We start from the raw sequence: 13284 nt of genomic DNA, 5'->3' as shown, positions 1-13284 counted from the left end.
TTTTTTTTTTTTCTGCTTTAATTTTGCTTTAGTCTCTGTTACAGTCATTGGGTTCAACGCCGCAGCAAGCAGTAAAAATTAGACTTGGTCTATGTTAGTCTCTGTAACAAGATTTGAAACAACTAAAGCGATTTTCAGTGAGTCACTTGCATATTGGTGGTGTGGTACATGCGAGTGAGGGCTTAGCTGGGGCGGCACTAGGGCTGGGTACTTTCTGGAGGCAACCACTGCCCACCAGCAGCACCGTGTCCCGATGAGGCTGTGCTCTGGTCCAGCCGCATGGTCCATCTCTGCCCCATCTCCGACCACAGCCTGCTGTCTTGCTCCTTTGTTGAGGAACACTGGTAGCTGGCACGTCAGCCACAGCTGGCTGCACCCCAAGAGCAGCCTGGGGATGGGCAGCAGCTTCCCTGAGTGCGTGTGAAGCCTCACTGGAGTATTTTTTTTAAAAATCTTATTATTTAGGTGCTGGGGTTTCAAGCCCAGCAAATTGGTGTTTGAATTTAACACACTAGAAAAGACTTGGGCAGCTCCTCTGCAAAGCCAGATCCCCCAGACCCAGTCAAGCAGCGTTTAAGATACTCCATTGCTTCTGCAAAGTCAGGGACTGTGGATGGGTCAAGCAGAAAAACTTGCCCCTGGTTTCAGCACAGGCTTCAGCTGTGCCTTGAGGGAGGGTGTCAGGGATGCTGGGGAGCCCTCGTTGCTCAGGATGGGATGGGATGGGAGAAGCTGGGAGTATTGCAGAACGTGCTGCCGTGTGCCTGATCTGAGAAAAAACAGTACCTGGGAGTTAAACATTCAATGTCAGCTTCTTTGTCCAGTTTTTTGGAGAGGAGTTCAAAATGTGGAGGGTACACCCTGTGTCTTTTAAACTGCACTTCATTACTTGAGATTCTGTTTCAAGATTTAAAATCTGTTTCGACAAGCAGTTTGTTTGGCCGCTTCAAACAATAAATAATTCAGCGTCCCCCCAAATGGCTTTTTGCAATGAATAAAATCGTGTTTATGCCATTGAATTAAAATATTGAAGACAGAGTAAGATGACTGTGAGTAACACAGCCATGAATCTCATTCACAGTTCTGCAATCTGCTGTTCAGCAATGCTTCTTCTGTTCCTCCTTATTAGTTGTTTATTTGCTAACTGTTTTGACAACATTGGCGAAGCCCAGAAAAATTTCTCTGGGCTGGGACAGTGGGAGGTTTCTGGAGCCTAAGCAGGGCCATAGGGCCAACTCTGGCTCCTGGGCATGAAGGGCAGCTCCACCGTGTGTGTCCTGGAGAGGAAGCAGATATTCACCCCTCCCAGCAATGCCCTTTCTCCCTCAGACACACTCTCTGCTTGCCAGGCTCCTGAGTGCTGCCGGATGGATCGCATTTGGGTGATGTTGTGGAAAATAATTGTTTCGCCAAAAATAAGGATTAAGTAGGTTGTGACTGTTAGTAAACACGGACCTTTAAAATGTTTATTTATGTAGCTTACCTTGTTGCTTTGTTTATGTACGCTTTGCTTTACTGTCCTTCCTGGTGCAATGTTTAGCGTGTTCAGCCGGCACCTCCTGGCCCTGGGCAGCGAGGAGGGAAGCAGCCACGCATGGCACGTGTCTGTCCCATGGATGTAGGCACAGAGGTTCAGAAGAGCGTTTCCCAGCTGGAGTGCCTCAAAGTGCAGGCTTTTTCAGAGGTACCTTTGCAGAAGTGGCTTTTGACTCCAGTACCTCACCTGAGAGCACTTTGAAAGTCTAAAGTCAGGCCAGGCTTGTTCAGCGGAGCAGATGTGGGGGCAGGCAGGGCAGGCTGCGGTCCCCCAGCACCTCCGGGTGCTCAGCACAAGGGGCTGTCCTCACGCTGCATCTCATGGGTTGCTCCTCATGCTTGAGCTCACAGGAACTCCTCCAAAGAAACCCAGCAGCATCTGTCATAAAAATGCAAGGGGAATAAGGGAGATGAAATGTCCACCTTTTCCCTGGCACCATATAGCTGTTTGTTTATCTTACTCAGGGTGAAGTGAGGCATATTTGTACATTCCCCATGCTATGCACCTTCCTTCTGTCAATGAAAGGGCACACAGCAGGTGGGTTTGCAAATGTAAAAAACATGAATACTGAAGGTAAGCATTCACAAGGGTTTTCCCAAACAGTCCTTTTTTGAGGCTAACAGTATCTATAAAGAGATTCCTGTGGCACTTCCACTGAGTTGGTCTGCAGCAGGTAGTGCTTGGTCTTGACAGACTGGATGCAGTTTGTCTGAAGTAAGGGGCAGTCTGTGTTTGCGCTCCAAATAGCTGACTCAGCAACGTTTCATCTCTCGCTTATCCTCACTTATCCTTGGTTTTAATGGGAGAGTGCTATTCCTTTATTACTGTGAGCTGCACTTTCACTGTAATAGCTAAATAAAAAGTGTGATTTATGTTCCCCCTTACATGAAGGTTCTTCTAGCAGGGACACTGGCTTCACATTGATCTTCCATCATATGCAGACAGGTACTTCTCATTGGCAGAACACAAATGTTGCCAAGTTTAACACTCAAAACACAGTGATGCTAGAACGAAAGTTTTCTGTACAAAATTAATCTGCAGTCCTGACTGTAAATCCTGGAAATGCAGGTCTAGTGGGGAGAAGCACATCAGAAGCCAAGGGAAAGGAAAAGCCCAGGCTGAGTGGCCAAAGAGATTGTCCAATTATTTTAATAAAAGAAAAAGCAGGTGATTCTCTGTAGCTTCACCTACAAAACCAGCTGAGTTGCTATGGCCAAATTTCCAAAACAGAAAAAAAAAAAATCAAATTCTATAACGTTTAGCTTAAAATAATGAGCAGAGGATGTTGTAGTGGACAGTGCCAGGCAGCATCACTAACAGCCTGCTCCCGGCCCCACAGACACTTCATAAATAATTTATTACAAAGATTTAATCCATGATATAGTGGAGTGCCTGTGTGATTTATATTTGCATGACATATGTTGTCTTGTATCTACTGTTTTTGTACTTACTGACTCCACACTTAATCCTATGGACATTACTTTCATATTAGTTTGGCAAATACAGAAGGTATTGCCAGAGAGTGCTCATCATGGAGACTTTTCAAAATTGCTTTACTTGTAGCGAAACATTAAATAATAAAATGACAGTACACAGCCTGCTTTGAGAAAAGCCTCCCCTGTTTTCTCTGCCATAGTAGCTTCCACTGATTGATCTTACAAAGTTGATCATGTTTTAAAGGATGGGACCATAAATCATGCACCTCGGTCTGTCTCAGATGCAGAATGCAGTTGTGACAATCTGAATGAATACAAATGTGTTGCCAAAACATCCATCCCTGTGTGTGGCGTGGCAAGAGCAGAGGCGAAGAATATTATTAATTCTAAGCAGGAGGAGTTTCAGATCTCTGGAGGCATGTTGTCTAGATGAAAACAACAGAGAAATTAAGGCATATCAATTAATCTAGTCTCAAACTGTTAATTGATAGTTGCTAGGCATCAGATAAATCAAATAATTTATCGGTCAACAGTAAAGCAAAGTATTGGCAAACTGGTACCAAATGTTGGCTGAAGTTCACTGGGGGATTAAACGTGAGAGGAATGCAAGTGCAATACCTCCTCTCACCTTATTTTCTTTCATTCTCTACGCTAAAGCTCTCTGTTTATTTGGCTGCACAGAATGAATGGCTGTTAACTGCTTTCTCTGCAGCACTGTGACTTGTTACCTTCCATTCAGAAACATTCACAACAAAGCAAAAAGCAAAGAATGACAAAAAGAACCTGCAGAAAGCCTTGTTTTCATTTCACAGGCATGCCAAATAGAAAAGGTGGTAACTCGGGTATTTACATTTAGAAGAATATGAAAGGAATGTCAGAGAGGAACAAAATTAATTTTAGTCCATTGTCTCAGTTTTGTGTGCATCTGATCAACATGAGATATAGTAAAAAAGTGAGATATTCCCTTCCAGCGTGTAGAGCACTCCCAGCGCAGGCTCTCTGCGTCCACTGCCCCGTTCCTTTCCGCTCACTCCCACCCAGCATTGGTAGTTTTGCAGAGTGATTGTTTATTGTCTTGTTTTCGCTTTGGCAGCTGCCTGAGCTGAAAGTTTCACTAACATTGCAGAAAACACCTCTGGAAATCAGCCATGTGCTTGAGTGGTTGCTCCAGCCTAGCAGTAGTTGGGGGAACACGTGTTCCCCAAGCCTTTGCCTGCTGCAAGGTTTCCCAGCTCTCCAAGGCATGACCATGGCCAACATGAGAATAAGGAAAGAAACAGACCACTTTACTATGTTTTATTTCTATTTCTCACACTTTATGGTGAAGAGATGTTCTGCCTCTATGTCCATCTGTCCTTTCGTTGTGGTTTTGGCTGAGATGGAGTTAATTTTTTGCGAGCAGCTGGTGTAATGTTGTGGTTTGGATTTGGGATGGGAATAGTGTGATGGCACACTGGTGGGTTTAGTTGCTGCTAAGCAATCAAGGCCTTTTCTGCTCCTCACACCGCCCCACCAGCGAGCAGGCTGGAGGGCACAAGAAGCTGGGAGGGGACACAGCCGGGAGAGCTGACCCCAACTGACCCAAGGGCTATTCCATACCATGGGATGTCATGCTCAGCATATAAAGCTGGGGGAAGGGGGAAGCGGGGGGACATTCGGAGTGATGGCCTTTGTCTTTCCGAGTAATCATTACACATGATAGAGCCCTGATTCCCTGGAGATGGCTGAACACCTGCTGCCCATGGGAAGCAGGGAATGAATTCCTTGTTTTGCTTCACTTGCATGTGCGGCTTTAGCTTTACCTATTAAACTGTCTTTGTCTCAACCCATGAGTTTTTCCTCACTTTCACTCTTCTGATTCTCTCCCCCATCACAACTGGGGTCAGTGAGTGAGCGGCTGTGTGGTTCTAGCTGCTGGCTGGGGTTAAACCACGACACCTTGTAAGTCTTCCAGCTATTCTGATAACATTAAATGTTTCCTGTCTTAAAAAAGAGGAGAGAAAAAAAAAACCCACAAACAAAAAAACCCCAAAGAAAACAAACCACAGATTATTTTCAGGGGGGCTGTAGCAAAATCCCATTCCCAAAGTACTAGAAAATCCTCAACATGGGCTTTTCCACAATGTATCCTCTGACAAGCTGTAACACTGATGCGGATGGAAGCTCTGGTGTTTTGTGGACCGCGCTGTTTGCCAGACTGGGGCTGGCAGGTTGGCAGGAGCTCCACGGTGCTGGGGGGTAGGAGTTGGGCTCTCTGACTTGTTCTGTACTGAGCTTAATGTTTAGAGGTGCTGACCCTTCTGAAGCAGCTTTCAATTTGATGGAAGTCTCAGTGCTTTATCTCATCCTGTAAAACAGAGGGATGAGTTGAGTTAATAGCTGACATATTGTAATAATACATCACCGTTTAGGGATTTGCTGGCAAATAAACATCCAACGATTAAATTACAGCCTTACCTCCCTTGAGCTACATCCCTTCTCCCCTGAGTACAGCTTTCTGTTTAAACCAGGTGAAGTTTGTAAGGGACACCAGCCCAAACTTCACCACGAAGCTGTGTCCTAACATCATTATAGAAGCCCATGAATACTAATGAGGACCCGAGGAGCTAAGCTGCCAGCTGCAGCGCGCCACCTCCTCGCTGTCAACCTCATGGGCGTCAGCATGCTCAGGTAGAGATAGGACAAATCAGAAAATATTTCTCATGCAGCTGTGCAGGGATCTGTGATATGTCAGGTTTTCCCCCATCTACTTTGCTAGATTTAGTCAGTCGTTTAGAAATGAATATAATTGAAAAATCTCTTTAGCCCAGGATTACATTTGCTGGTAGAAGATAGAGAGAGTATTGGTAAACACAGGATTATGGTACAATGTGCTAGCAAGAATTGATTTGTTTTTCTTGGGCAGGGGGAAATATTAATGTTGTCCTATTTCAATCATATTTCTTTGAGAAAGGCAGCTGATAGATGTAATATCAGATTGTCTTCACCTATCCTATTGCATGTCAAAAACCACCCACCGCAGCATAGTGTGCACAGGAGCGGTGTGTGTGAGCAGGGCAGCTCCTGCAGCTTCCGCCCATGCACAGGCACGCATGCCCCGTGCTGCACGCCGGGTCTGGTGCACAGGACATTATGTACCCCCCTATTGGCACTGAGATTGTCTGTTCTTTCTGATGGCTACCACAATGAATATGTTGTGTGTAATGTAATAAATTCACGGCCAGTTAGGGTGTTGTGGTGGTCATGGGGCAGGTTACCATGGATTCTCTGAATTCGGTACCTGGAGATGGCAGAATAAGGCTGCCCCTTATCCATCGTCATAGCCAGAGCTCTCCCCTACCTGTGGGGTTGTGTAAGATCTCTTTCAGTTGTTCACTGCCATTGCATTTACTCAAATGGTTTGGTAGAGATGAGAACTATCTCCATCGCCGTGGGTTTTATGAGTATTAGGCACCAGGAACAGCCTACACCTTCCATTTCCATCTTGGCAGGATATATGGCCCGGAGCAGAATTTTATGCAAAGTGCAAAGACAAGTATTTACATAGAAATTTGCCTAACTTTCTAAAGAATAGTCTTATTTGAGATGCAAAGTTTTTATCCAAATCTGACTTTTCAGTGTGTAAAGAAAATAAGGGCAAACATTTAGCACTAAATAAATTAGATGCACGATGAACTAACTGAGTTTCATCTGCCGGAATTACTCAGCAGTAACGTTTCATTAACATTAAATGCTCATCAATAGGTTTACAAATTAAAGTGGGCTAACAACTTCCCAGTGACTTCAGGCAACTGCCAAACAGCAAGGAGAGCAGTCAGCCAACCTCCATTGAGTGTCAGCACGTTGCACGGTACAGCAGCAGGGACTGCACCAGGCTTTTTGCTGACTCAGTGCCCTTGTCCAGCAATCACCCCGAGGGATGCTGGACTTGTTCTTGCTATAAAATGAATCCATTCGTGCAGGTTTATTCCTGGCCTTTTTGAAAGGAAAATCCAAATAAAGCTGTAAACCAGTATTTAACTGATATAATGCTTTCCCTTATTCCTGCCATGCTGGACTAAATCACGAAGAAAGCTCTTCAGTGGCTACATAACCATGTTGGTAACCTCCTGCCAGAACCTAGGAGAATGCGGTTTTCTGATCTCTCCTCAGCCGTAGGGCCTTTCCAGTGTTGGGTAATAGGAGAGTTCAGGGCCGCATTCATGAAATTTATCTTAATTAGTCCTTAAATAATTATTTTGTATTATTTCACAGGAGGAGGTCACAGTTGGGACTGGATTAAGGTGCTTTGCCCACAGCAAACTTTCTCTCGCCCCTCTTGTGTGTGATGGAGAGATCCTTCCCCGCCCAGCTCCCTGCCCCACAGTGCAAGTGCTGTCTGGGTTGCTTTGCCCATCTGAACATACTGGCAGCAAGCGCAGTACTTGCCTGGCGTCACCTACTAAGGTGGCAATAAAGACAAAAGCTGAAGTGAGAACTCATTAATCATTTGCTCTCCCTTCTGGACAAAACAGTTTTTCAGGCTGCTGTGGTCTGAAAAATACATACATACATATGTATAACTATGTACATATACATGAATATATAAATATATAAAAAGAATATATGAATGTTCAGTACAGCTCACTGGACTGAAGAAGTCCCATGTTGAACCTGGATGGTGGTCACGTCTCGCTCTGTGAATAGCTTCCCCCGGCATCTGGCTCAGTGTGGGGGCTTTTGTTTCCGTACCGAGGATGAAACCGTAGCCTCAGATACTTCAGTCCCAGTATCAGACTTAAAATATGTTTTCTGTTTTCTGCTGGTATCCTTACACTAGCAGGATATTTAGGTGGTAAATAGGATGTGAACTAAAAAGGGTGAAACTACGCGTGTAATGCTATGCCCACCAACAGTCTCTCACAAAGAGCCCATTTGTGCAAGATCTGATCGTCATTTATGCCATCAGCTCCACCATCTCGAGCCACCCTGCCTGAAGGACTTGTGGAGCAAACCCCAGCTTTTTTTGAATACCAAGCTACAAATACATTCCAGAAAATAGAGATTTGGTGCATCCTCAGGTGTAGAACATTTATAAAACCTTCCCTTTTCAAACATGTACCTGGAAAACATCCAGGCAGCAGCTTTTTGCAATTTTAATGCTATTTATATATTAATGTTCCCAAGCATTAATATAATAGGCTAAGTATAGACGATAGCTGGGGACTTTAGGATACATGAAGAAGAATACGGCTTCATGAAAACAACATTTGGAGCTAATTACAAGACCAACGGGTTAGAACAACACTAAGCTGCCAAAAATCCCTGGATAGTTACTTATTCATAGTGAAATGAAATCCAGCGATTGAGCGGGCAAATGTGGCTGTAATAGAAATCATGCCTGGAATATTCATAGAGAAGTTTATCAAACAGAGTTCTGTGGAAAATACGGTATTAACATTTATAGGCCTTGATCGTGTCCTTTAGGACACTCTTCTAATTTTACTTTGAGCTACATCATCTTTATGCAGCAGTAAGTTTATTTTGGCACACCACGTTCATTATATATATAAAAAAAGACTGCACAAATGGAAACATATTTAATGAAATCTCAGGCTAGGGAAGGACAGATACCTGCAGCAGTATTAACCTTGTGTAGGAAGGATGGGATGTGTTAGGATTGTTCATGTTCCTCTCTGTGCAGCCAGGGTTAATCCTTGCTATTCCTGCTGTCGCATCATAAAATTATTTCTTTTTTCCTTCAGTTACAAATCAGAGGAGAACCTCACTGTTGTGCAAAGATTTAAGCATCGTATCTCCTCAAACAGGAATGTGTTGGGTCACCCTTTGATGACTTGTACAAATGTGAGTTACTTTAAGAGACTATTTGTAGGGTTTTCCCTAGCATTTTATTCTTGTAGGGTGTTTTGTTTAGTTTTGGGGTTTTTTTAATTGAAGATCTTGTCCTTGAGCCACATTAGATAGTGTTGAGGAAACTACAGGGCTAAGTGCAATGCGATTTGTTCCCTAATTCCCTCTGTATGGAGCTGCTTATAGAAGAGCAGATGCTGGGCATCGCTTTTGTATTCTGCAGCTCTAGTCATGGTGGGAAGTCTGGTTAGAAGCAAGGCAGAATACAAGGTTGCGGGTGGAACCTCCCTGAGAGGCTGCTGCTCTGCACAGGAGGGGACACAGGAGCCAGGGAGGGAGGCAGCAGCAGCAAGGGGCCATGAATGCAGAGCTTTGGGAATTGCATCTGCCAGAGAGCTCAGATGGCTTACAGAGGTGTACCGCTGCCTGCGTCCTCTCTCTTCTTCTGCTCTTTTGCAAAATGCCTGTAAATTGAGAGCCCCACAGGCTTTGAAAGTATGTAGTGTTCTTTTAGAAGGTTTTACCCCTTATATTCTGCTATAGAAGATTGGAAATAGCTGGTTCTTTTCCTACCACAAGATTAAAACAAGAAATAGTTGGGAAATTCTTCTGAATATTTTTTTTCCTTCTAGAAAACTTCTGTCTGGTACAGAAAGCAAAGCAAAGAGGTTCTGAAAACTGGTGATCTTGTTTTGCATGTAGCTACAAGAAGTTGTAGAAGATGGAGCCATTCCATGGAAGTTCCTATTTCATTCACAAAATCATTTTTTCCTGATGAGTTAAAAAACAGTTTCACAACCTACATTTGTGTTGTGTGTGTAGGTGGTGCAGCTCCCAAGTATCTGCACGCTGCATTTGGGAAAAGGTTTCAAATGTAAATATTTCTTATCAGCATCCACAGGGCTTGGTCCTGCTTCACTGCCATAACGATGCCTTCAGCATCACTGAGCCTTCACCTCCCACCTATTGGGACATAGAGTATTACATACTTGGCAGTGTGTGTCCCCTCCCCAAATTGTGGAATCAAGTCTTCCAGACACTTCCGGTTGATGTCAGCCTGTTGGGAGGATACACTCTCTAGTGAACGGCTGAAATGCTGCGTACTGGCCAGTCTGCCTGAAACTTCTCATTTCTGACAAGTGCCATTAAATTTTACCCTGTTGAATGACTGCATTAGAGCAGAGGCTTCCTTTGCTTTTTGAGGTTTAATGAAAGATTTAGGGTGGGGGGTGTGTGGTTCTTTTGTGACTGGGGGAATGCCACCACAGCTAACAGACAGTATCACATACTCCTTTGATGCTAGTTTCCAGGCAGAATCACCTTTCTTTGCTTTCATCCATTCCTTTGCTCCTTTTCTTCATCTCCCATTTGGTCTCCTAACATCAGTCACATGAAGAGCACAGTCACAGGGGTTATCTGCCTGCCCAGTGTAATGCCGTGTTTTTACCGTCAAGTTTCTGTGGCTTTAAAGAATATATGAAAGAGGATTGTGTGGCCCACAGGCTCACCATCAGCTAAACAGTGAATTTAATTAATGAGCAGTAAAGATTGATGGTGGCTGAAAAGGATCATTACTGGAGGCTGTGACAGGAGTCTGTTTTCTCCAGGTGATGCTTCACCTGATAATCCAGAAGGATCCATCCTTTTTCTCTGCTCTGTGAGGAGGGCGCTGCTGAGCTCAGCGCTGCCAGACATGCCTGCGCTGAACTTTATTGATGTATCAATACATTGTCTGAGGTATGCAAACCTTTTCAAGACTTAAGCCTCTTTTCCTATGGCTTAAGTAAAAGTCTTTTTTCATCCCCCTCTGAGTGAACCCAAATTACTGCCCTTCTGGATTGGCTGGAGTTGGCCACCTCCGTTGCTGACCTGGTGTGTGTGGAAGGGGAGGGAAAGGGAGTCCAGCCAGTAAAACACTATGTTTTGCTGTATATACACCATGGCAACTGAAATCTAATGAAAAATTGGACTTCTCTTATGGATTAAAATCTATAGACTAAATAAGCTGGTTTTATTACTCCCTTTAAAATAAGAGGAGAGCAGAATTTAACATCCCGGACAATCATAACACCAAACAGTAAAAGAGCAGCTTCTATTGCCGTTACCTAAGATGATTCAAGGTGGCAGGGTTTGAAAAGAGGAGTCTCATGTGTTATTAGACCAACCAATGTAACTTTCAAACAAGACAAAACCTGGTGGCTCGAGAACTTCAAATCCTTTGTCTGTTTTAGACTGATTATTTCATTTAGTCTACTAAAAGATACAACCTTTTGCTACAAATCTTGTTGCCTCTAGTTCTGCTAACAACTTACTATTTTTCACCTTCAAGAAAAGCCACTTAAAGCACAAGTTTTTTTCAGTAAAACTGTTTTTCAGTTTCTTGAAGAATTTTTTGTAACCTGTTCACCCTCATGATTGTCCCAGACTGACCACGGCACATGATCCAGTGCTGTGGGCAGATTGCTTCTCCCTTTTTCTATAGGGAAAGCCTCTTATGTAACAATCTAGCAATATAGAAGTTTAATTTTAATGTTCCACAGACGTGTTCCTTTGGAGTCTTTAATCGTCAGCTAACCCTGATACACCTCAATTTGTACTGCTCCTTCGACTATGCTAAGAGGAAGCATTTAAAGTCTGTATTTAGATGATGTGCCTGTAATTCCTGGAGTATATTGTGTGGTGTGCGTCTGACCTGTCCCATCTGGCTGGTTTAAAGGCAGCAGAGGGGCTGTACACGTCTGCAGGCAGTGCTGCTGGTCCTTCGAGGGCTGGGGCTGGACAGCCAGGGCAAGTCCCAGCTCCCACAGCTGCCTGGCCAGGGTACTGCCCACTGTGACGTGGCTTACGGAGGTGCTGTAGTGTGTAAGGCTTGCCGGAGAATGTACATGTCAGGGTGATCTCGCTGCATCCAGGATTACACTTTCTCACCATGTTTTACTGACTTTGGATACAAAGGTAAACCATGCTATCGGGAATACCCAGCTGAAATGTGTGGAAAGCACAGGTTTTATAATAATTGATTTGAAATGGAAAAAGAAATGCTTTTAACTGTAATCCCCTCCCATCCTGACCTACATTATCTGGGAATCCAGAGTGAATGCAGGTATGATGTCCTCTGTGCAAATAAACCCTCCCCTCTCTGCATACTCTCCCAAAACCTCTGCCGTTCATTTCCCCGCGTGGCACCAGGCATCCTGGCAGCAGCTGTAGGCTACAGCACGTGGGCTCAGTTCCTGCTCTTACCCCAGTTAGTCACTGCAGACTGTGTTTTCTGGGGAACTTCTCACCATTTGTTTGGATACACAAACATCTCTATCATTTTTTTTTGCAGTGAATAAACAGACTTTTCATTTTATGGAAACAAAAATGCGTTCAAAAGGTAGAATGTATCATAGTGCTTTTTTTGTTTGTTGTTTCCTTTGTGCTTCTTTGAATACTTTTCATTATAGTTTCTGTATGCCTGAAAAAATTTGGGGGGGAAAAAAAAACCAAAGCTTTTCTCTTGTGCACAACTGCCAGACCTGGATCTCAATTAAGCAAGCCAAGTATTTGCGATGATACAGAACGCTATTACATGCCAAATGGTTGCGGTGAAGGGGAGCTGTTTCAATTGTTTATTATTTCAGATTTAGCCCCTCCTTTTTGATTTCCATGTTGCTTTGTGACTCAGTTCTGATTTCAGTGAAATCAGTTGTTTGTTACTAAGCATTCCCAGGAGAGAGATTCTTAGTCTGTGGACGTTTTCTTTTGACTGTCTGCTGCAATGATGGGTCATCTAATTACCTGGTGATGTCTGCGCTCCATGCGTGGGTCTCTGAAATCTCAGGCTGCATCAGTGGAGAAGTAACACTAAAGCAGTTTTCAGTGTGAAGCTGGGGGGGAGGGAGGGGAAGATTCATTTGCACAAGACTGAAATTCATTAATATTCTTCCAAATACTCTTCAGAGTACTCCATCGGTGGATAATGTTCCTGTGAGTAAACACTGTATTAGTTTAGCAACCAATTATTATATTATTTCATTGGTGTCACAGTAGTTACAAAGGATTGCTCAAAGTCTGACATCTTGAACTTCTGCCTTGGAAACCTAGTCAAAAGTTTTCACACTTCAGTTTGACCTCTTATTTTCCATCGTGATATTCCCCTGGGTGTTTCTCCCCCTATAAAACCTTTCAAGCATTGGGATTTCACCAGCTCCCTCTGCTGTGTCCCTAATAGCTCTCAGCAGTCACGTATTTCTAGTCTCATGTTCTCTTGTTCTTAGCCAGACCCTCAACATTTCTCACTCCTTGGTGTTCAGACAACCAGTTTTATATTTGTTAGCAGCTAAATTTTCTATTTGTACCAAAATGAAGGCAGGAATTTTCAAAGGGCATGAGGTGCTTGTATAGCCTTAACATAAAGGAACTGGGGATGTAATTCCTCTAAAGTGAGGCACAAAAATTTCAAACCTTCATATGTGG

General features: G+C 43.7%; 1 protein-coding gene across 2 annotated transcripts in view; it reads left to right on the top strand.

The window, feature by feature from the left end:
- The window catches only part of KCNIP1 (Kv channel interacting protein 1), a 281825-nt gene that overhangs the window by 86951 nt on the left and 181590 nt on the right, over positions 1 to 13284 (top strand). The window contains exon 4 of one of the 2 annotated variants that reach the window (XM_009880732.1): positions 9053 to 9069. The exons of the other annotated variant lie outside the window; for it this stretch is intronic. Within the exon in view, the coding sequence (XP_009879034.1) occupies positions 9053 to 9069 (17 nt within the window). The remainder of the gene's footprint in view (positions 1 to 9052; positions 9070 to 13284) is intronic. 2 annotated transcript variants of the gene reach the window in all.

This window comes from Charadrius vociferus, unplaced genomic scaffold (genome assembly GCF_000708025.1).
Source record: "Charadrius vociferus isolate BGI_N301 unplaced genomic scaffold, ASM70802v2 scaffold822, whole genome shotgun sequence".
In the NCBI taxonomy this organism is placed as follows: Eukaryota; Metazoa; Chordata; class Aves; order Charadriiformes; family Charadriidae; genus Charadrius; species Charadrius vociferus.
Note: the sequence above shows the minus strand (reverse complement) of the source record. Positions and strands in the feature narration are given on the sequence as shown.